The 24,779-nt window shown below is 45.6% G+C and overlaps 1 protein-coding gene and 2 pseudogenes across 3 annotated transcripts in view; 1 reads left to right on the top strand and 2 right to left on the bottom strand.

Annotated features, from left to right (window-relative positions):
* The window catches only part of PLA1A (phospholipase A1 member A), a 39,887-nt gene extending 24,312 nt beyond the window's left edge, over positions 1-15,575 (top strand). Inside the window, exons 7-11 of one of the 3 annotated variants that reach the window (XM_074404311.1) lie at positions 1,293-1,460; positions 3,464-3,553; positions 9,461-9,569; positions 13,023-13,187; positions 14,998-15,575. In XM_074404311.1, the coding sequence (XP_074260412.1) occupies positions 1,293-1,460; positions 3,464-3,553; positions 9,461-9,569; positions 13,023-13,187; positions 14,998-15,016 (551 nt within the window). In that variant the 3' untranslated portion in view covers positions 15,017-15,575. Of the gene's footprint in view, positions 1-1,292; positions 1,461-3,463; positions 3,554-9,460; positions 9,570-13,022; positions 13,188-13,731; positions 14,578-14,997 lie in introns of those variants that run through there. The other 2 variants (XM_010345948.3, XM_003935413.3) reach the window with 2 other exon arrangements.
* On the bottom strand, positions 6,510-6,970 carry LOC101027582 (transcription and mRNA export factor ENY2 pseudogene; annotated as a pseudogene).
* Positions 15,576-19,436: 3,861 nt separating the features above from the next.
* On the bottom strand, positions 19,437-19,876 carry LOC120367148 (large ribosomal subunit protein uL16-like; annotated as a pseudogene).
* Positions 19,877-24,779: the final 4,903 nt, after the last annotated feature.

The following is a 24,779-nucleotide window of genomic DNA, read 5'->3' as shown; positions in this document are numbered from 1 at the left end:
GAATATAGTCAATATATCAGCATTTCACATAAAAATTTAAAATGCTGATTTCTGTTTATTGTGTTTTTAGTCTTTTCCTGCTTTACCAAATTTCTAACATTTTAAGGATTCCTTTGACAATCTTATTAAATAACTATTAATCTATTTTACCAAATTTACTAGTTTCCAAAAACATGGTTCTTTTTGCAATTTATAAATTTCTCAGCAATTCTATATAAAATAGGATTGTTTGGTTTCAATGGCATTTGAAGATTTGGTGGCATTTCAGTTGACCACTTTTCATTTTTTCTTCATAACACGATTTGAGAAGCGTTTAGTTTCTCTGCCCCAGCTCCCTGTTGCAGCTAGAAGGAGCTTGGCCATAGAGAGTTTCCCAATCACAAGTGGTGGAGGGGAGGAAAGTCAAAATACATCTCGGCCTTGGTTGCAGGTCTCAGCAATGGGGTCTCAAGGTGCAGGGAGAGTTTGAAGACCCCAGGACCCTGGAGTTGTAGCTCACCACAAACTTCTTAGGTTCAGCCAATTTACACAATGTTGGTTGCTGCAAACTTAAATAGTAAACAACAATGAAACCAAGTTTTGGTAAATTGGGATATTTGGCAAATTCTGCATATCAGTCATTTGGCCCTGTGAGCCTCAGCACATCAGCTATAGACAGTGACCATCAAGTGCTACTGATGCCTTTGACTGTCTCACTGCTGGGTTGAGTACAATGAGGTTGTAGAAAACTGGTTGTATGGCTGGTGATGAAGAAGGTAAAAATATGTACAAATATCCATTTTGAGAAGTGGGACAGCATCCATCATCAACTCTGTATATATTCCCATTTTATGAAGGAGAATCTGCATGATCATGCAACAGTACATCTCAAGGCCAGGCATGGCGGCTAACACCTGTAATCATAGCACTCTGGGAGGCTGAGGCAGGTGGATCACCTGAGATCAGGAGTTTGAGACCAGCCTGGTTAACATGACAAAATGCTGTTTCTACCAAAAATACAAAAATTAGCTGGGTATCGTGGTGCATACCTGTAATCTCAGTTATTCAGGAGGCCGAGGCAGTAAAATCGCTTGAACCCAGGAGGCAGAGGTTGCAGTGGGCTGAGATCTCACCATTGCACAAAGCAGAATGTAGTAACCATGTACATTACTATTTTTAAAAAGTGATTTGAGGGATCACTCATGTGTTTATGACTTACTGGAATATAAAAGGCAAGAGTTTCAGTAAGCAGCATGGGGGAAGTTTTTGTTTGTCTTTACGGGAACCTTGGTTGTGTTTTTTTTTCTGTTCAGGTTATCACTATCTACTCTGTGATCACATGAGGGCTGTGGACCTCTATATCAGCGTCCTGGAGAATTCCTGTCCACTGATGGCCTTTCCCTGTGCCAGCTACAAGGCCTTCCTTGCCGGACACTGTCTGGATTGCTTTAACCCTTTTCTGCTTTCCTGCCCAAGGATAGGTAAAATCCTACCCCTTTGACTTCCTTTGACAATGTGGGGAAAATTCAAGCCCTGCTAGTTATCCCCTCCTAATGTCCTGATCTCCTGTGGTCAAGAATTCTATCCAACTGAGGAAAGGAAAATAAAGTGATGAGGTGCTCAGCCTGTTCTTACTTGGAGGTGGGTGATTGATCCTCATGCCCCACTCTTAACCCTCTATAGTGTTCCCTATGGCCATTCTTGCTCCACACCCACCCTTTCCACATTCAGGTCCCCCCACTCTCAGACCAGATGCTGTTTATACATCTTTTTCACTTCTGGTCATTTTTCAGTTCTTCATAGACCCTAAATCTCTGTGTGGTGGGGAATCCCTAAGAGTGGAACACAAGATCCACATTAGAGGTCTGAAATTCTGGTGGCGTCATGGCAGCTGGGGGGATGCCTAGTTGCTGAGGGGCTTGGACAGCTTCCTGGATGATCCAGGCCAGTCTGGGGAAAGGATGCCAGGAAGACTGCAGGATCTGTCCTCTACTTCATTTGTGCAGATGACTGCCATGAATATGCTGTAGTTATCCAGGATGAAGAGCTCCAGGAAAAACTCCTGGGTGGTAGAAGTGGTTTCTCTCCCTTCCACACTCTCATACTTCCCACTACTTCTGTCTGCCACTGAACGGCAGCAGCCTGTCATTGCTTATATGAATGAAGTGGGTACCAGCTTGACAAAATAGTAAAGTGGGGCATTTTCAATGAAAGAGCAAATTTCCTACTCGTTTTGCATATGTCAGTTTCCCCCAGATGCCATGGACCCGCAGGTGTAACAACGGCCTTACACTGTCTGCCCAGCCTCATCTCTCACTACACTTTCTCTTGCCCTAAACTCCCAATGGTGCTAACTACTTGTACTTCCAAGTGTACCTCGAGTCTCCTCACCTGTGTGACTTTGTCCTAACCATACTGTCTTCTCAGAATGCCCTCTCCCCACCTGCCATCCACTAGTCTTCAGGTCAAACACTTCCTGCTTCACTGTGCTCCCTCCCACTGCATGGGATGTAAGTGTTATGAAAACAACTGCTATAGGAGATTGGTTTTGCAAGTTAGAGATACAGTTATAGATTTCTTGCTTGCTTGCTTGCTTCTTCTTTTTCTTTTTCTTTTTTTGACAGAGTCTCGATCTGTCACCAGGCTGGAGTGCAGTGGTGCAATCTCAGCTCACTGCAACCTCTGCCTCCCAGGTTCAAGCGATTCTCCTGCCTCAGCCTCCCGAGTAGCTGGGACTACAGGCATGCAACACTAGGCCCACCCAGCTAATTTTTGCATTTTTAGTAGAGACGGGGTTTCATCATGTTGGTCAGGATGTTCTCTTTTTCTTTCTTTCTTTTTTTTTTTTTGAGACGGAGTTTTGCTTTTGTTACCCAGGCTGGAGTGCAATGGCGCGATCTCGGCTCACCGCAACCTCCGCCTCCTGGGTTCAGGCAATTCTCCTGCCTCAGCCTCCTGAGTAGCTGGGATTACAGGCACGCACCACCATGCCCAGCTAATTTTTTGCATTTTTAGTAGAGACGGGGTTTCACCATGTTGACCAGGTTGGTCTCGATCTCTCGACCTCGTGATCCACCCGCCTCGGCCTCCCAAAGTGCTGGGATTACAGGCTTGAGCCACCGCGCCCGGCCGGTCAGGATGTTCTCAATCGCTTGATCTCATGATCCGCCCGCCTCGGCCTCCCAAAGTACTGGGATTACAGACATGGGCCACCGCACCCAGCCCTTCAGATTTCTTATAATGACCTGCGAATAATGAGTCAGATGATCTGAAAAATGTACTTCCCTTTATCTGTGTGTTTGCTGCCCACTAGACTGAGTTGCTGGTATCCCAGGACTCACCCCAGAATACAGCACATAGTGAGTGTATAATATAGATGTCTGTGGAATAAATAAGTGAGTGAATTAATAAACATGTGGCTGTGGGCTTGGGACCCTAAGATAGCCTTCTCAGGACTCTGCTATCTTTGCTTCTTTATTTCCAGGACTGGTGAAACAAGGTGGTGTCAAGATAGAGCCGCTCCCCAAGGAAGTGAAAGTCTACCTCCTGACCACTTCTAGTGCACCGTACTGCAGTGAGTAGGGGAAATGCATGAGCTTCGCTCTGCCAGGGTGCTGCCCAAAGAGTCCAGGGCTCCGGCTTGGGCTGTGCCCAGCCCAGTGTGGTAGGCTGGGTGGGAGTGAACAACAAGGGCAAAGGTATCACTGGAGGTGGGGCAACATCCCTTGTCTGAACCAAAACTTTCAGAGTGAGTCCAACCGGTTGCTCTTCAGATGAGGACTTGGGGGTTTCTTACCATTATCTACTGATCCTGTTTCCTCCTACCTCAAAATTTATCCTCCAGTGGGCCTTCTCTCTAGAGTGGCATTTAGGGTTGTCCTCTGGCCACCTCCTTTCTGCACTCCCATTTCTCACTCCTTGGTGCCCACCCTATGTGGTTCTCACCCTGGCAGCCACTAAGGTTCCTGGGGAATACTGAACCTTTCCCTCTGCTGTCCTTCCCCTTCACAGATGCATTCCAGCTTCTCACTGTCGTTCCTAACCACCACATTTCTTTGAAGTGAAGATGCCGGTGATTGTAACAATGTTAAATGTGAATGAAAAATTTGTCTTAGAATCCATGAAATACATTACAAACTGAACCATCATCTTCCCTATGCTATGTGCATCTTAACGAGGGTGACTATACTTCCTGGTTTATGCCAGATGTCCTGGGGTCCTGTCAGCTTTATATGTACAGGATGAAGTATGCTGGTTTAGATGATAAATTATATGCCACCCAATTTTAACTGATTTTCTGATCAGCTTGTGTTGGGTCAGTGGAGGGATCTTTGTGACAATATCTTCCTGGTACTAGAAGGCCTGGTTCCTGGTACCGTGTGTGATATGGAGCCCAGAGCTTAGACTCTATGCTCACCCAGACCTGGATTCGAATCTCAGCTTCTCCACTTACCAGCTGTATGATCAGGAGCAAGTTATTTAACCTTTCTGAACTGTATATCCTCATGTGGAAATGGGAACCATAACAGTACCTACTTCAAAGAATCAACTGTGAGTATAAAATAAAACAGCACACAGGAGATCACTAGCACAGGGACTGGAACCCAATCAGTAATAATTTCCTTCCCTTAGTCAATTAGAGAATTTGGCAGAAGAATAGTTAGGGTGTTTCTACCTTCATGCCAGAGAAAATTTATGGCTAGCTCTTAGGAATAAAGTGGGCTGCAGAATCAACTGTGGGCTTTTCACACCCATATCAGCTCATTCAACAACCCAACTGGGAGAGGCAGGTGCAGTGAAAGGGAAGCTCTGGTAGACCAAGTGGCATGCCCAAGGCTCCGCAGCTGGGTGAAAAGGTCAGAACTCAACTCCAGGTCTTCTGACTCCAAAATCTATACTCCTTCCTTGCCGCCACCATGGTTCCACCTTCTGAGATTCTGCTGTCTGTAAGCCATATTTCTCTGCTTTCCTTCTGTCAGCACCACCCCATCACAGAGTCGGCATGCAGGAGGAGGTTTTGTCTGGTGGTTGAGGTGGTGCCGCCAAGACCAGACATCCTGACTTTGAATTCCAGCTGCTGGAATAGGTCCACTCCCCATCACCAAAGGAGCCTGGGAAAAATTTCTGAGACTAAAGTGATTGCAAAATGCCACCAGGTGCACCTACCCCTTAATAAAGAAAGGACAGCGTGTTAGGGAAACTGTTACCTGAACTGGGCAGGTTCACAGCAACCTGAACTGGCGCCTCTGTGTCTGCGCAGCTTAGAATACACCCAGCAGGAACGTGTGGGGAATGCCTGGAGATTAAAAGCAGGTTAAGGTCCCTGCCAAGAGGATTCACAGAGTCATATATTTTCTGACTGTTTCATATTTGCTCTGAGCCCACCTCCCCACGCTCCCAGAAGCATAGCCCTGTTTGATCCAACACCACAGAGGGGCACAGAAACAGGCCTGCCTGCCTTCAGGCTCTGCCCTGAGCTGTCACTTCTAGGGGTGGAAGCTGGGTCATCCCTGCTCTCCCTGGACAGACATGGGTATGTTCAAGAGGGGGTAGGGGCCAGCAGCTCTCCAGCCACTCTCAGGCCATCATGGCCCTGGGCTCCCATGCCTAGCACCCTCTGCCTGCTTTGACTTCAGCAATGCTGACCTGTGCCGAGCATGCACCAGCATGGGCAGAGGATCTTCTACCAAATAATATTTTTTAAACAATATTATCCCTCATAGAATGGTTTTTCACACAGTGTACCTTCTCTCTATTACTTCACTCCATCCTTACCATGTCCTGTGTGATAATGTTGGGGACTATTGCTTGCAGATGAGGGAACTGGGGCACAGAGAGGTTCACTGTCTCAGGCAAAACAGCATGGTTTGTAAGCAGCAGGTTTGGGCCTTGGATCCAGGCCTCCTGACCAGCCACCCTGGACTCTGTGTTGTACGATATGAGACATGCTCCTGTGCAGATTTGATTTCACTACCAATTCCCACCCACCCAACATTAGGCCTGGCTCCCTTGGGGGCTCCAGGGTAACTTAGCAAAGGAAGAAGCAGGCCAGGTGCAGTGGCTCACGTCTGTAATCCCAGCACTTTGGGAAGCCAAGGTGGGAGGATCGCTTGAGGACAGGAGTTTGAACCAGCCTGAGTAACATAGTGAGACCCTGTCTCCACAAAAATTGTTTACAATTAGCCAGGCATGATGGTGCTCACCTGTAGTTCTCACTACTAGGGAGGCTGAGGTGAGAAAATTGATTGAGCCCAGGAGTTCAAGGTACAGTAAGCTGATTGTGCCATTGTATTCCTGCCTGGGCAACAGAGCAAGAACCTGGTTTTTTTGTTTTTTTGTTTGTTTTTCATTCATGAGATATTTATTAAAATAACACATTTAGGGGAAAAAAATCAATACAATGTATACATCATTACTGAAAACTGTATACCATCACACAAAAAAGGATTTTATTTTGGGAAACTGTTTTCTAATTTATGGCAAATTTTACTTTCAGAAATAAAACCACAGAACAACACGATCTAATTTAATCTTAAAGGCTGGCATGCTGAGTAAGGAACGTTCTTATTCTTTGTAGGAGCTCATACTTTACACTGTCAGGTACCAGGGCTCCGCGTTTTGGAGTGATTTCACCACCAAGTCATCAACAGTAACGTGTTCTAGCCCTTTTTCTTTAATTACCTATTTACAGTGTGACCTCAACTGACCCTTCCAGCCACTTTCAATTAATTTAGGTCTTGGCAACTCTGAGTTGTTCTCTTTCTCCAGTTTCTATCAACTTTTGGTAATCGCTGCTCTCATTTGCACATCTTTGTTCATCTTGCTAACCACCATCACCGCAGGCAAGAGCCATCTCTTCTCAGTGACGAAAGGACCCTTGCGTGGACGACCGTTACCTACCACAGAATCTTAGAAAACTTTCTTAACGATACCTGCTAGCAAAGAAAGAAGTATTCATAATATAATATAGGGAACTCAGCCCTGATAATTAAATTCCAAACGCTTATGTAAGTTAGCTTTTTTTTCCACGTTGCAAATATCCTCCATTCCAGTTCAGCTCTTGCCCATACCCATAACAATTGATATTCCATAGTAACAACTGAGAAGGAGAGACAGAGGGATGCGGTGTCCGATGTCCTCCTCCATGGAGGGGAAGCATGCAAGGCTCTTTTCTTCTCGGGTTCTTGGCATCTTGGCACCTTTTGGTGAGCCCTGTTACTAGCCCCAGGGAGCCCAGATTGGCCATAGCACTCCTCCAACTTAGTGCTCAGTTCACCTGCATCAAGTTTATGTTCCTCTCCCCAAAATTAGCCCATAAAATGTGACAAATGAAGAAGTACAGGTAGAGGAGAGGCGAAGATCTGCATCTCTAGCTGTGTCCTCATCACCAAAGGAGCCCGGGAAAAATTTTCTGACACTAAAATGATTACAAAATGCCACCAGGTGCACCTACCCCTTAATAAAGAAAGGACAGTGTGTTAGGGAAACTGTAATCTTTCTTTTCTTAATTTTTTTTTTTTTTTTTTTTTTTTGAGACAGTCTTACTCTATTGCCCAGGAGGGAGTGCAGTAGCGCCATCTCGGCTCACTGCAACCTCTGCCTCTTGGGTTCAAGCAATTATCCTGCCTCAGCCTCCTGAGTAGCTGGGATTACAGGCACCCACTACCACACCAGGCTAATTTTTTATATTTTTAGTAGAGACAGGATTTTACCATGTTGGCCAAGCTGGTCTTGAACTTCTAGCCTCAGGTGATCTGCCCGCCTCAGATTCCCAAAGTGCTGGGATTATAGGTGTGAACCACCGTGCCTGGCTTTTCTTAAATTTTAAAAATTTTACTTGTTCTTTTGTTGAGACAGGGTCTCCCACTGTCACCCAGGCTGGAGTGCAGTGACACAGTCATGGTACACTGCAGCCACAAGCTCCTTGGCTCAGGTGATCCTCCCACTTCAGCCTCTCAAGTAGCTGGGACTATAGGCACATACCACATGCCCAGCTAATTTTTTGTTTTTGTTTTTTTGTAAAGATGGGGTCTTGCCACATTGTCCAGGCTGGACTTGAACTCCTGGGCTCAAGCAATCTGCCCACCTCAACCTCCCAAAGTACTAGGATTTCAAGCATCTCTCACCATGCCTGGCCTGTAATCTTTCTTACCTTCTCTTGCCAGAGGGACAGCAGGTCCCAGGGGTATCACCGTGGTACAAGCTGCACACCCAGTCTATGTTGGCGACACTCACTTTGAGAGCTCCAGCATCCACACTGCTCAAGGGAGAGTCCAGATGCCACATAAGCAACCAGCGACTGCAGGGAGGGGAGCAGTCTCCTACACACACAGCCTCCTTCCCTGACGCTGGGTGTGTGGGGAGCAGCGCCGTTGCTATATCTTATGAGTTAATTCTTTTTTGTTTGTTTCTGAGGCAGAGTTTTACTCTTGTTGTCCAGGCTGGAGTGCAATGGTACCATCTCAGTCCACTGCAACCTCTGCCTCCCGGGTTCAGGTGATTTCCTGCCTCAGCCTCCCAAGTAGCTGGGATTACAGGTGCCCGCCACCATGTCCAGCTGATTTTTACATTTTTAGTAGAGACGGGGTTTCACCATGTTGGCCAGGCTGGTCTCAAACTCCTGACCTCAGGTGATCCGTCCACCTCCCAAAGTGCTAGAATTATAGGCATGAGTCCCAAAGTGCTGGGATCACTGTGCCCAGCCTTGTGAGTTAATTCTTTAGTTTATGTCTTAGTTTCTTTGTGCTACTATGACACAGTACCTGAAACTGGGTAACTTACAAAACTCGGAAATCTATTTTCCCCCAGTTCTGGAGGCTGGGAAGTCCCAGGTGAAGGCGCTGGCATTCCATGTCTGTTTGGGTTGCGCTCTCTGCTTCCAAGAAGGTGCTTTGCTGTTGCATTCTCCAGAGGGGACAGACACTGTGTTCTGTGTCCGCCCTCTCAGACAGACACAGAAAAAGGGCCTGCCTAGTTCCCTTGAGCCCTTCTATAAGGCACTATTTCGTTCATGATGGTAGAGCCTTCATGACTTAATCCCTTCCCCCAAAGGCCTCACCTCTCAATACTGTTGCACAGAGCATTCAGTTTAAACATGAATCTGGAGAGGACACAAACATTCAAAGGATAGCTGCATATGACAGACGCTGTTTGGATAAGATCATCCCACCATGAAAATGTCACCAAACAAGGGGAAGTGAAACATTAGTATTACAAAATAACAAAAACTAGTGTTACTGAAGGCTTCCTAGGCACCGGCACTGTCCTGAGGACTTCATACCTATTAACCCATTTATTTCAGACCTCTAGGTTATCTATTTTTATTGTCACCAGTTTACACTTGGGAAAACTGAGGATCTGAGATTATAAATAAACTGCTCCTGGGCACACAGCTACTAAGCTACTAAGATTCCCAACCTCACTGCTGCTCTCTGTGCCTTCTGCCCTTGGGCCCAGTCTCTGCTGTGCTTTGGTTTCCTAGCGCATCACAACCTGGTGGAGTTTCACATGAAGGAACTGAGAAACAAGGACACCAACATCGAGGTTACCTTCCTTAGCTGTAACGTCACCTCCTCGGTTATGATCACCATGTACGTAAGTGTCCCACCTGGCTGGCCCCTCCCCTTAGGAGTCGGTTACCTTTTCGTTTGACACACATGGACATCCCAGGTCAGGTGCTGTGAAATTGCTGATACATGAGCCCAGCTGGCTGGGCTAGGGACAGCACCTACTGCAGATCCAGCCACAGGCACATGCTGGGAGCTGTTCAGTAGTAGGTCCAAGCATAGCAAATTCAGATGAGAGCAGGCAGGGCAGGCAGGCAGCAGGAATGGCATGTCCCAGCAGGTGGAGAGGACATAGGAATCAGGCCCCTGAGAGGAAACAGCACTCGGGAATCCAGGCAGTATGAGTATCAGGGATGTCAGTAGGTAGGAGGGCCTCAGTCACTAGCCCAGGGAGGGCTAGCCAGAGCCTGGAGAGCACCCAGTCCTGGGAAAGGGGAGCAGTTCTAGGTCAGTTACCAGAACAGAATCTGAGGCACAGGGCCAGTCAGCAAATGAGTGCTAGCTGAGGGCCAGACTAGTGGCCAGGAGGGCTTGATGCTGGGTGATTCCTGGAACTGGGGCTAATCATTCCCTTCCCAAAAAAAGACTTGGGCTTAGGGACTGGTGGGACCACGCTTGAAGTGAGAGGGCAAAGAACCCCAACTGCAGGGATCCACAGCCTGCAGGGGATAGGAAGTCAGCAACCATGGTGCATGCTTCTTTAAAAAGCAGCTGGCTACTTATTCACAAGCTAGTGGGAGGCACTGTCAGATAATGTCACTGTCTCAGTCAGGGTCCAGTCAGGAAAACAGAGATGGTCCAAGAGAAGGAATTTAGCAGAGCGCACTCATTACAAGTGTGTTGGATGAGCCGGAAAACTGCAAGAAAGATGAGGAAGCAATGCAGAGATTACTCACAACAGGAGCAATGAGCCACTACCGGCCTCGGGCTAGAGGGACAGAGCAGGGATGATGCTGGAAAAGCTGGGTCCATGGGGTAGGCTGCTTGGCAGGAGCTGAACCCATGGGAACTGCAGTCCTTCTGGAATCCCTGCCCAAAGCCGCCCACCTGAGCTTGCTTCCACTGGATTAGACCTTGCTGGAACCTGCTGGTGGGGGAAACTGCAGGGGAATAGATCAATCCAGAGCAAACAGAGAAATGACCAGTGCACAGATACGTAAATGTGTGAGCAATGCCCTAAGAGTGACAGCATAGAAGATGGATCCTGACAGAGGCTAATGATATGATGAGCGGAGATTTCAAGGCTTTCCAGGAACTACTCAGGCCAGGTTTAGGGAGAATATGACACTTCGGGTGTGTCTGGATCACAGATTTGGGGTGACGGGGATGGTGTGAAGCTAGAGAGGTAAGTCGGGGCCAGACTCTGCCAGGCCTTGAAGGACAGGTTTTTATTCTGAGAGTGGTTTGGAGGGCCACTGGGAGTTTTAAATAGGACAGTGATGAGATCAGATGCGAGTTTGGAGATATTTCTCAGGCTGGGATGTCGGACATGAACTCTGTTAAGAGGCACTACAAGTTTCTGCTGAAAGGAGCACATTTCTTCGCTCTCAAACCCATGGCCACTAGCTGGGGTTCCTCCCGACTCACCCAAGGTCATTCAGCTAGGTACAGCCATTGGGATTGCAACACAGGCCTGCAGGTGCCCACGGGGCCTGGCAGATTTGTGTCTGGCTATCAATTAGCCGAGTACCTTTCTTTTTTTTTTTTGAGATGGAGTTTCGCTCTTGTTACCCAGGCTGGAGTGCAATGGCGTGATCTCGGCTCACCACAACCTCCGCCTCCTGGGCTCAGGCAATTCTCCTGCCTCAGCCTCCTAAGTAGCTGGGATTACAGGCACGCGCCACCACGCCCAGCTAGTTTTTTGTATTTTTAGCAGAGACAGGGTTTCACCATGTTGACCAGGATGGTCTCGATCTCTCAACCTCGTGATCCACCCGCCTCAGCCTCCCAAAGTGCTGGGATTACAGGCTTGAGCCACCGCGCCCGGCCGAGTACCTTTCATTAGATCAGCTCAAGGTGGTGCTACTTCTAGAAAGGTGTTTTCATAATCTTCTAGCCCATTGGTAGGTCCGGCAACACTGGCAAGAGTCACGAAAATGACCCACAACCCTGTCTGCATGTTAGAATCACCTGGAGAGCTTTAAAAAATAGACACCAGCTGGGCACGGTGGCTCATGCCTGTAATCCCAGCACTTTGGGAGGCTGAGGTGAACGGATTACTTGAGATCAGGAGCTCGAGACCAGCCTGACCAACATGGAGAAACCCCGTCTCTACTAATAATACAAAAACTAGCCGAGCATAGTGGCAGACACCTGTAATCCCAGCTACTCAGGAGGCTGAGACACGAGAATCACTTGAACCTGGGAGAAAGAGGTTGTGGTGAGCTGAGACTGCCATTGCACTCCAGCCTAGGCAACGAGAGAGAAACTCCATCCAAATCAAAACAAAACTAAACTAAACTGACTCCAACCCCCACCTCTCACACACACAACCCCAGGGCTGTGCAGTGCCACCCTGCTGGGCGCCCTCCCTGATCCCCCACTCAACAGCCTCAGGCTTTGCTGGCTGGGCTGTGCCTTGCACCCAGGAGGAAGACTTTCCTCACTGAAAATCTCATGAGTTTTTGCTTTTGTCTTGGGTACTTAGTAGGTAAGGGGGTACCACAGTCCTTTGGAAAGCACCCTGCTAGGCTGATCATTTCATGCCCCCCACTCATCTTTGTCTCATTCCAAGGTGGTGAATCTTTAAACAGATGGGAAATCTGAGAGGCAAAGCCAAGAGGGAGGGTTAAGAGAGAACTGGATGCTGTTTTCACTCTGAGCCTCCTAGGCTGAAATCAGTATGAACCAAACCCTGTGGTTTAAGTTCATAGCAGCATGTAGGAAAGCTGGGACTTAGACCTAGTTGCTATGTGCCTCCACAGCCACCTTTCCAGGTTAGGTTACTCGTCCAAAGCTGTACAACTGGAAAGACAAAACCTGGGTTCCACGCAGCTCTGTCTGTGCTTCATGATCTGTTTTCTTGTTGTTGCTGTTTCCACCCACACATTCAAACCTAGCCTAAAACAAAGTAGTTCTTACATAAAATTCTTTGAAAGAAATGTCCTAAAAGAGGTTTCTATTTCTGGGTAATTGGATCTGAAAGTGAAGGTCTCCTCCAGCTGGGAATCCAAGAATGAGGAACAGAACAGTTTTTCCAGATACGAAAATCCAAGAGCGACGATTTCGCTGCAGTGTCCACTTGTTCACTCTAGAAAATCAACAACGACTTTCTTGGTCATATTCAGAGCTGTAGGCGTGGGGCAGAGGGGCTGGTGAGGGTGACACAAAGGACTGTGGTAAGGAACCAACCCGCTGGTGCTTGACAGACAACCAGTGCCACCAGCAGAGCCCCAGCAGAGCCCCAGCAGAGCCGAAGCGGAAGTACAGGCAGTGAGTGCTGCAGTCATTGACTTTCCCTTTCCCCTTTTCTTGCAGCCCTAAGCAGCAGTGGCAGGGGAAAGGAATCATAGCCCATGCCACCCCGCAGTGCCAGATAAACCAAGTAAAATTCAAGTTGCAGTCTTCCAGTCGAGTTTGGAAAAAAGACTGGACTACCATTGTTGGGAAGTTCTGCACCGCTCCTTTGCCTGTCCATGACAGGTAAGCCCCAGCATCCACCTCCGCCCCAGACACACACACACACACACACACACACACACACATATCAAGGATCAATCCTGGCCATAGATGTGCTGCCTGTTGAGGTTCAATCCTGTGATGGTGATTAACATCTTAGAAGCAGAGATGATAGAGACCCAGGGTTTTCCAGAACCTCCTGTGGGACCATCTTGGATTGGGGAAACTCCACCGTATTTATTCTACATATTTGGTTTCTGTGTAAGATTTTATTAGAACAAAGTTTTCTCATTGCATATTTTCTCCTCCATGTCCTCACTCCAAATGTGTCATGGGTCACATTCATGGGTGTGGATCCAGAATCCACATCCCCTTTCCCATCCTCTAAAGGCATTTATGTCATCAGCTTTACCACCCCTGGGCACTTGGACCACAGGAACTGGCTTTTAATTGTAGGTGGTTGCAGACTTCTTTCACCAGACATCACGGGAACTCAAAAGCCACACAATGCCAAGCCCTGCCTCCTGACCAACCAAGAACCTGCTCTCTTATTGCTCTTCTCTTACAGTAAAAAGATGGTCTGCTTACCTGAACCAGTGAACTTACAAGCAAGTGTGACTGTTTCTCATAATCTGAAGATAGCCTGTGTATAGTTTAACCTGGGCAAGACACATGTCCCTGCATTTTTTTCTCTGAGGGAGCTGTGATGAGGGATGTGTGCGTGCAGCTTACTGTAGACCATTACTACTAAGGAGAAAGGCAAAGCTCTTTCTTATTTTCCCCATAATTAGCTATCCTGGAGGGGAGGAAGAACTCATTTGACAGAACTTGGTTTCCATTGCTCGTCTTCTGTACATACCCATTTGAGCTTTCCTATGCATACTTAACTGCAGTTGCTTCATCTCCTTGGGCATCTGTACTTAGGATTCAATAGAAACGTTTATAGAATAAAGAATTTTTTAAGAATAAAACTTCATGGAGTACCCGAATCATTTAATTGTTTTACTTGAATGGAATTCTGTTACTTACAGAAGATTGCGATTTATACTCTGTGGGATTGGAGAAAACAGTATTACATTATCTCTATTAAAATAGCAACTGAAAGAAGTATTTGGAACAAGAGAGGGGATGAAGGATGGGGAGGAAGACTGCACCGTTTACCAACCCTGACCATTACCTCCTCTGGCTATCTGGAAGGTTTAAGAGATCAGAGAGATTTTGGGGAATACAGGTAGATTTCTTCTGGATTAGCGTTTCCCTAACTTTGATCTTTGTAAATAAACTTGTATCAGCCATATCCCAGCAAAAAACAGATGGTGCGCTCAGTCTGGGTTATTTGAGAATAATTTAACAGAAAGACTATTTGCAATAGTATTTCGTGGGGAAACTACAGGGATAATGCAGTTCCCTGAAACTAGTGGCAGTAGAAGCTGCTACTACCCTAGTCCTGAAGAGGCCAGAGAAGGAGGGAAAGCAGCAGGGGCTGCAGACCTGCCGTGGAGGGACACAACCAGCCAGCAGCAACCCGCAGGGAGGGAGCAGGAGCACAGATTTTCTGACTCCACTCTTCCTCCTCCCCCACTTACCTGCTAGTGCTCTCCATTAAGGACCCCCCGCCAACAGAAGCCAGAAGGCAAATAACACATTGACATGGCATCAACAGGCTCAGGGCATAGAGCAGGACAGAGAAGGGTGGAGAGAGGATGGGAAGTGGGTGGAGAACTAATAGAAATGGCACAAGCCTTCACCGCCTTCACAAATCCAGGTTCCCCCTGGATTTTTTTATTTTTAAAATTCACTTTTTAAAAAACATAAATAAATTGTGCTTTACAAGGAAACCACTGACTTGCTGATTCACTCTTCACAATGAAGACCGGAAGAATGATGTAAGCAACAGGCCAAATCAGCCAGGACACCACAGAGCTTCAGCCTTTGTCCAGGCATTGGAAATGCAACCAAAAGGACAGGTGAGGCTCACAAAGATGCCTAACTGTCTGCATGATCGCAGTCACGTCTAAAGAATGCACATGTTCCGTACTAGATAGGATTGCAATTTTCTATTTTCCCTTAAACCAAAAACGCTTCTTTCCTTTACTCCTCTTTACTCCACCAAGGTTCCTCCCTGGCTGTATTACCTAGCTCTTATCCTGAGCTATATTACGCTGCGCTTCCATTTGCTATCCTGGGAGACACTGCTTAGCAAATACTTCGTCCTTAGTTTTCCCTACTGCTCATTGCTTTTTTTTTTCCAAATGTGTATTACATTTCTGTGATGAAAATCATATTGTCGGCCAGGCACGGTGGCTCATGCCTGTAATACCAGCCATTCGGGAGGCCAAGGCACTTGAGGTCAGGATTTGAAGACCAGTCTGGCCAACATGGTGAAACTTTGTCTTTATTAAAAATGCAAAAAAAAAAAAATCAGCAGGAAATTAGCCAGGTGTGGTGACACATACCTGTAATCCCAGCTACTCAGGAGACTGAGGTAGGAGAATCACTCGAACCCAGGACGCAGAGGTTGCAGTGAGCTGAGATTGTGCCACTGTACTTCAGCCTGGGGGACAGAGTGAGACTCAGTCTCAAAAAAAAAAAAGAAAGAAAATTATACTTTGTGATGCTTATGCTAACTGTTGTTAAACTGACCCAATCTGTTTTTCAGTGGCCTCACACTTTCCATTCTGCTTTTGACCATAGCCCTGTGTTTCGTTGCTAATATTTTCTTATTTTTAAACACTGTTAGACTCTCTCACATGTTATTTTGCTCCAAGTCAGAAACTTTGGATTATTACCTTACATGGAAAAACTAGTTTCTCTATTCATAAATTAATCCTAGAAACAAATACAATGAGACCATTATAATGTTTAACATTCCAACTAGATACTATGGTCTGATGCAGGCTCAAAGCCCTGGGCCTGTTTTTTCCTACTTTTTTTTTTTTCCTTTCATATTCAGGAGGCAACATTTTTTTCTTTATTAAAAAGGAAAAATTTACAAGTATGTGATAGTTGTTAAAAATGTATCAACACTGAGTGGAGACTTTTTTTTATATGTAATCAGTGGATGCAAAGAATATAAAACATGTATAACTGTCCATGAGATGGAATGTTGTTTAATGCTGGGTCCATGTGGTACCTAAAATCATGCAGGTCCACACTTTGGGAAACGCGGCTTTAAGTAGTGGGTCATGTCTGTGGGGTTAGGAAAAAGGGAGAGCTAACACAGAACTCTGCTCCATGGCAGAGCAAAAGCAGAGCTTGGGTCTCCCTTCCACACACACTTTGCTCACTCTGCTGCAGTCTTTTCATGAACAGAGACTATTACAGAACTAATTCAGTTCAACAGGCAGATTCACCACCAAATGCAAGATGCACTGCCAAAAGATACAGAGCCATGTGACCTTGGAATAGCCATGCAACAAAACATCCAACATCGCACAGCTTTTTACTATGTTCCAAGCACTGTTCTGAGTGTTTCATATGTATTAACATATTTTATCTTCTCAGCGAGCCTATGAAATACATGCTATTATTATCCCACTTTACAGATAAAGCAACCAAGAGGCTGAGGAACTTTCAAGACCACAGGTCTAGTAAGTAAAGGAGCCATGATTCAAATGCCAGCTCCGGCCCCAGAGCCAGGTGATTCATCACCACTCTAGCCAGCCTCAGAAACACAACAGAGAAGTCCTGCCTATAGGTCCACAATGCAGCCCTGTGTGACTGGCTACATAATTTGCAGGATCCAATGCAAAACGAAAATACAGGCTCCTAATTCAAAAAGTTGAGAATTTCAAGATGGTGACAGCAGAGCATGAAACCAAGTGTGGGGCCTGCATGGTGCCATGTCCAGTGTACAGTTCACGTGCCCAGTGCAGCTGACTGTGAAACAGACAAACTTCAGTTGACTAAGGAAGAAGGTTGTAAAGGATGAAAAAAAGGTTATAAGGGGTGCTAGTGTTTCTTACAGAAAATATTTAGACCTGGCCAGGTGCTGCGGCTCATGCCTCTAATCCCAACACTTTGGGAGCCCAAGGCAGGCAGATCACCTGAGGTCAGGAGTTTGAGACCAGCTTGGTCAACCTAGTGAAATCCTGTCTCTATTAAAAATTAAAAAAAATTAGCTGGGTGTGGTGGCGGGTGCCTGTAATCCCAGTTTCTTGGGAGTGTGAGGCAGGAGAATCCCTTGAACTTGGAAGGCGGAGGTTGCAGTGAGCCGAGACCATGCCATTGCACTCCAGCCCGGGCAACAAGAGTGAAACTCTGTCTCAAAAAAAAAAAAAAAAAGAAAAGAAAAGAAAAGAAAAGATTCAGACCCCAGGAGACATTCCTCTATTAACCATCACTAAATTTTCAGATGAATGATGTTTAAGGTTCCTCTGCCCTTTCTGCACTAGAGGCTGTGAGAGCTTGGTTCTCACTGACACAGCTTGGTGACAAGTAGGAGAGAGTCCATCGTCAGCAGCATTTTGGAATGCTGTCCTCAACATCTGGAGCACAAGATGGCAGGGGGAGAATGGGATGGGTTGATGAGGGAGAAAATGACTTCCCATCCTCTTTCAAGGTCTGATGATCCACACTTTGAGAACAGACGTAGGAAAGACCTTCCACTCCTCTCACAGCTGGCGTCCTACAGCTGTGAGATTTTCTAGTGACTGCAGAGTGGTTAACAGCAAAGGGGACTGGTGTACTCACTCTGAATAGCAGGGATGGCTGCATCAATGGAAGGAGAAAAAGGTGAAGCAGAAGGACAGGGGAGAGGAGAGAAGAGATGGAAGCATGGATGGAGGTGACTGCAGTCAGATAAACAGTTTGGCACACAACCCCAGTGCTCCGTAAAGTCCTGTGCAGACTCCGTGAGTTCACAATAGTTTCCCTTGTCAGCAGCTCACAAACTTGTGCCTTGATTACAAATATTCTCATGAAAAATCAAGCCCTTGGCCAGCAGGGACTTTGTCTTGTCCAAGTACCTAGCATATAGTAGGTTCGCAAATATTTGTTAGAAAATGAATAAATAAGTGGTCCTGGAAAGTATTTTCACAACTAAAGCTTAATCACTGGCAGAATTCATCAGTGAAGCCATCTCAGCATTGGCTTTTCTTTTGTTTTTCAGTAATCTAGTGTCTTCACTTGTTGCAGATATATTCAGATTTTCTTTTTCTCTTGATTCAATTTCAGTGACTTGTACCTTTTTAGGAATTGTCCTTTTTATTTGTTATCTAGTTGTTGGTGCGCAATTGTTTGTGATATTCTCTTATAATTCTTTTTATTTCTATAAGGTCAGTAATGATGTCTCCTCTCTTATTCCTGATTTTAATAATTTAAGTCCTCTCTCTTTTTTTTCTTGGTAAGTCTAGCTAAAGATTTGACAATTTCATTGATCTTTTCAAAGAACCAGCTTTGGTTTTCTATTCTCTAGTGTGATAGTTGCTACTCTAATCTTTATTGTCCTTCTTGATCAGATGTGATTCCACATCATTTTTAAAAACAGCAAAAGCCACAAATCTGCCTTGACTCTTTTGTTTTTGCTTCTGCTCTGTCAATCTTCCTTGAGGCAGCAGATCTTTCATCACCTACTGCCCAAAAAGGATAGAGTCATAGGGTCACAGACAATTCTTGGAAAAAATTACATTGATTAACATATCAAAATGATAATCTGCTGCATACGTATAACTTATCTTCACTCTTGGATCACAAAGATCTATTTCAGAGACAAATTTGGAATGGAATTTTCCTTAACATAATCCTCAATAGAATCTGAAGTATAGAATTTACTCATTTTCTCACTCAGATCCTGAGACCTCGATGGTTGTTTGCCAGATATCCTCCCTTGGAATTCCTAAAGGAACACCGTTGTCTTAAAAATCGTATTCCTCAGGTCAGAAGGCTAGAATGCTCTGGTACATTCCTCAACCCCTGGGCAAGTGAACATTACCACCTGCGCTCCATCTCCTGTCAGATCAGCTGTGGCGTTAGATTCCAGGACTGTGAACCCTATTGTGATCTGTGCATGCAAGGGATCCAGGTTGTGTGCTCCTTATGAGACTCTAACTAATAATAATCTGATAATCTGAGGTAAAACAGTTTCATCCTGAAACCATTCCCCTCACCACCTCTCCCATACCGCACTGGTCTGAGGAAAAATTATCTTCCACAAAACCATCCCTGTTGCCAAAAATGCTGGAGACCACTGCTCTGGTAGATGTCTAGTCATTTTGAGTTGTCTTTTTTTTTTTTTTTTTTTGGTAGACAGAAAGTAGGATTTATTGTTGGGCATTAGGAAAGACATTGTTCTGCAGCTTGGTGTGGATGGACATGATGCCTTGGTCAATGTGAACCCTGGTCACAGTGCCCTGGGGCTTTCCAAAGTCACCTTACGTGCCTGTTTGGAGTCTGCTAGCCCTGGCACAGGGCAACATCTTGTTGATGTGGATGATGGGGAAGGGGTGGAGCTGTGCTCAGATATGAAAGCCATCTTTGCCACAACTTTTTATCATGTACTTATTGGCACAAATTTGGGCAGCCCCAAGGGCTTCAGAGGAGAGCACTTCATAGTCATCTGACACCATGTGGCCACAGAGTGGAAACTCATCCACTTTTACCTTTTTCTACCCCAGGTCAAAGATGCGAATCTTGGCATCAGGAATACCTCGGAAGAAGCGAGGCTTTGAGTTGTTCTTACAATACTGTTAACACCAGGTCGGGCAGCGGCCCATGGTGACACCAGGATCTTCAGTAGCACACCAGAGGGAAAGAGCTTGATTTGTCTTTTGAGCTTAAGAGTCATCCCTTTCTCTAAGAACTGACCCCCATCTAGAAGATGGGCAGCCCAAATTATACTGCATGACCCTGTCCTCAGACCCAGCTGAATGGACCAGAAGTAGACACCTGACTTATTCTGGACAAGATAGATTTCCTTCCTGAAAGTCTGAAATCATACTAAGAGGCAGCCGTGCTTCTCTTCTGGTAGTTGGAACTGTTCCATATGAGCTCAGGAGCTGAGGGCGAACATATTCCATGAGAACAGAGAAGCAGGGAAGACTGCTCTGTTTGAGAACAGAAACATGTTATAGTTCTCCTAAGAGAAGCAGAAGATGCTGACTGGGTCCCTGATGGCTTTCTGTTTTCCCTGATGGCTTTCTGATCTAGTCCCATATTAAAATCTACTGACATTCCTGACCTTGAATTCCATAAGGCCTCACTGTGTCCTTATGATAAGTTCTCCTTTGCTTCATCATCATCATTATCAACATCATCAATATTATCAACAAAAAAGATAACACTTCCTGAGCATTTAGTATGTGCCAGGTAAACTTTCAATTACCTTGCACAAATTATCTTATTTAATTCTCCCAATAAGTACATGTATTACTTCATTTTACATATGGGGGAACAGGGACAAGGAAATTAAGTAACCTGCCCACTACAGTTAGCAGTAGATAAAATCAGGATTCACACCAAGGCCATCTGACTTCAGAATCTGAGCTCTAATCACCATGTTATACAGTTTAGCCTGCTCACATCAGTTTCTAGCACTTGCAACCAAGATGTATTAGCTAAATAGGGCTCCTCAGTCTGGCCCTACCCTGCCTAACTAAAATTATCTGCCATTTTCCCCCATGTGCTGAAGCCAGTATTCCCCTAAAACATATTGTGGTCAATGACACCTTCATGCCTTTGTTCCTGTTCCTTCCCATTCCCCCAACTTTTATATTCTACCCATAATCCAGGGTCCACTTCCAGTTCTATCTCCTCCAGGGGACCTGGACACCCATATGTCCTATCAGTCAGTATCTATGCTGCCTTGCAATGGTGGTTAATAGCTTATTGCATGTATGTCAGGCTTCTATGATGAGATTGTAAGTCTTTAAAAGCAGGGGTTATGTTTTCTTTTTCTCTGTGTGCCCAAAACACTGTAATTCATTGTAAACATGCAATAAAAGCTCCTTGAATTGAATTAAAGACAGTAATCTTAGCGGCATGGACAAAGGCAGGGAGAGAAGGTCAGGTATAGAGAGGTTTAACTTTAAAGGAGGGCTTAATATCTTTTCATAAGTGTCAAAAATAGCCTTTATGTACTCATCTTGTTTTAAAATGTGTGTCAATATTACACTTTAAAAGCTTTAAATCTGTAGGAAAAAGAATATTATGTTGAAACATAGATCTTCTGTAATTGCTGAATCCTCACCCAGCCCTTGATCTCTTTGCTGAGTGGTCCCAAGTTTGACACTCTGAAAGTGACATACACTGCTCCCTACGGCCTCAAACACATCTCTGATCTCACACTTGGGCATAACCCAATCCCTGGGATGACCATCACAACTCCCCACTGCCCCACCATCTCAGAGGAGGTAGGTTTCTTCTCCTTAAGAAAAGCATGCGGGCTGGGCGTGGTGGCTCAAGCCTGTAATCCCAGCACTTTGGGAGGCCAAGGCAGGTGGCTCACGAGGTCAAGAGATCGAGACCATCCTGGTCAACATGGTGAAACCCGGTCTCTACTAAAAATACAAAAAATTAGCTGGGCATGGTGGCGCATGCCTGTAATCCCAGCTACTCAGGAGGCTGAGGCAGGAGAATCGCCTGAACCCAGGAGGCAGAGGTTGCAGTGAGCCGAGATCGTGCCATTGCACTCCAGCCTGGATAACAAGAGTGAAACTCCATCGCAAAAAAAAAAAAAAAAAGAAAAGAAAAGAAAAGAAAAGAAAAGCATGGAGGCCGGGCGCGGTGGCTCAAGCCTGTAATCCCAGCACTTTGGGAGGCCGAGGCGGGTGGATCACGAGGTCAAGAGATTGAGACCATCCAGGTCAACATGGTGAAACCCCGTCTCTACTAAAAATACAAAAAAATTAGCTGGGCATGGTGGCGCGTGCCTGTAATCCCAGCTACTCAGGAGGCTGAGGCAGGAGAATTGCCTGAACCCAGGAGGCAGAGGTTGCGGTGAGCCGAGATCGCCCCATTGCACTCCAGCCTAGGTAACAAGAGCGAAACTCCGTCTCAAAAAAAAAGAAAGAAAAGCATGGGGCTGATGAGAGTATCCCAGTGCCTGAGTCCTCCTATGCCTTAGGAAGGCCTTGGAATCCTCTCTGATCCTTAACATTCACCCTCATCTATTGAAACAACTGTTTGCATTACGTGTCTACTTAGTGTCCTGACAATAGTCTAAATTCAATCCATCCAAAAGCAAATCAACATCTTCCCCAAAGTTGTTCCTCCTTTTTTTAAAGGTAATAGCTGCCACTATGATCCAATCATCCAGGCTTGAAGCCTGAGTCATCTTTGACTCAGAACAACACGGTGCTGTAATTTTTTATTTTTATTTTTTTTTGAGATGGAGTTTCGCTCTTGTTACCCAGGCTGGAGTGCAATGGCACAATCTCGGCTCACTGCAGTCTCCACCTCCTGAGTAGCTGGGATTACAGGCATGCGCCACGATGCCCAGGTAATTTTTTGTATTTTTAGTAGAGAGGGGGTTTCACCATGTTGACCAGGATGGTCTCCATCTCTTGACCTCGTGATCCACCTGCCTTGGCCTCCCAATAAAAAAAAATTTTTAAGCCATTTGCCTCCTTCCCCCGAATATATGATTTATACTCAGACTCTGTCTCTCAATTTCTTAAAATGTTTCTGAGATCTGTCCCTTCCTGTCTATTCCCCCTGATAAGGCTCTGGATTTTGGTACCGACCCCTGAACTACTCTCTTTTCCTGCTGGTTTGAATAGGGAGAGAAGCAAAAGAAAACTGGAAAGTGTAACTAGAAGTCTCTAAAATCCTAACCGTTAACCTTACCCTTGCCAAAAGAGACACATGAATTGTCCTACTAGCAGCTAACAGATGAGTTTAACCAACATTTAAGAATTGCCAACTAAATGTCATACATGTGGCCCTGTGTGAGGTGCTAGGCCACAGCAGTAAGACTTCAACAGCCCTCAAGTGCCTAACCAGGGATGAGAGCTGAGGGGGGTGGTTCCAGAGGACTCTGCGAGTGTCCTGAAGGGGACTGGTCAATGCTGAGGGCGAGGTAAAGGCCAGGAGAGTGTGGGTGGGCAGAGGACAGGTGTACTGGGTTTGAGGGATGATAGGATTTCAGGCCTGAGGGCTGAGGGGTGGAGGGCATTTCCAGGGTATTAAGCAAAGGCTCGGTTTACAGGCTGAACTAATCTGATTTGTGTGCTGTGTCCTGGGCTCCCCCATGGCAGTCACACAATCATGTGACAATTGGTGATCATGTGTTGGATAAGGACACTTTCAGGAAGGGTGATATCAGAGAAGTGAACCAACATTCTGAATGTGACATACACTGCTCCCCACACTCTCATAATTGCCAGGTAAATTTCTGAGCAGGAGCCACATATCAGTGCATGAATTCAATGACAGTGATCAGAAGTGAAACTGCTGACAGCATTGTTTTCACTTCTACCTTAAGGTTTGTGTGGGTGTGTACAGGAAACCAGGGTATCAAGAATAGAAAGAGAAGAGGCACCAAACTTTGGAGCTGAACTCAATTCCCCTCTCCAGGCAATTCTTCTTTCCAGGGCCTCTCACTGGTTTTTGCCCTCCTTTCATTGCCATCACCTGGTCCTGGGCCTGGGCATCTCACAGACCCATGGAGCACTTCAGTGACCTCAACTGGACTCGGTTTTGTTCTCTCAAGCCCCTCAGAACATGAATATTTATGAAACAGCTACACTCTGCCAGGTGCCCGTATGCAAGCACTGCTGTGAGTGCACCGTTTCCCTGCTGGCTTCACTTTGTCTTTTGACTAGAGCTCAGATTCCATAGCTGATCACCAAGAGTCTTTTCTTCCACCTGGACTGCTCAAAGGCACAGCTCAAAGGCAACTTCTCCATGAACCCTTCCTGATCTCAGCACATCTGAGATCTAGGAAGTAACATTTGCTGAACTTCTGGAGCTCAGGTAGTGGTTTCAACCACTCATGTCCCACTTTTCACAGCTGACTGGCAGAGTGTTTATCTGTGTAGGCGTCAGGTGTCCAGTTTCACTTTGAACCGTGTACGAGCCACAAGACACCTATTTACACAGCAGACTGAGGAATCTTCTGGGAAAAAATTAATCACCAGAAGAGTCAGGTCCAGGGATCTTGACTCAGTAAGGCCTTGGTGAGGAAGGGAGGGGGCCTATCATTCATATGTCTCCTTTCTAGATCTTGAGCTCTTTGAGGGCAGAGAGTAAGAATGAGTCACGTGAAGTATGTAGTCTCCAGTATGGGGTTTGACGGCCGTGGATATTCAGTAAGTATTCATGAGATAAAAGAACATTTGCTGTCCTCTTCTTAGAGCAAATATGACTGCCTAACAGACTTTATTGCTGAACATATTAAGTTATAGCCTACAGATTTTCTTTACACGTGTAGAACTCTAGTGTGGAGTTAATGTAAGAGGTCCACAAATCTATGTCATATCAAGCATTCCTACAGACTAAATAATATGCTTTATACATATACGTAATGCTATTTTTCAAATATATAAAAACACTATTGGTTAATTTTTAAAACCTACATATTTGTCTAAAAATCTTATTGTAATCCAAATGTTTTATGCCGTACATACACCATTAGATAATAAAATCACAACTTCTACAATGTAAAGTCTGATTCTTTGG

This window comes from Saimiri boliviensis, chromosome 8 (assembly GCF_048565385.1).
Source record: "Saimiri boliviensis isolate mSaiBol1 chromosome 8, mSaiBol1.pri, whole genome shotgun sequence".
Classification (NCBI taxonomy): Eukaryota; Metazoa; Chordata; class Mammalia; order Primates; family Cebidae; genus Saimiri; species Saimiri boliviensis.
The sequence above is the reverse complement of the archived record's forward strand: the minus strand, read 5'-3'. Positions and strand labels throughout refer to the sequence as shown.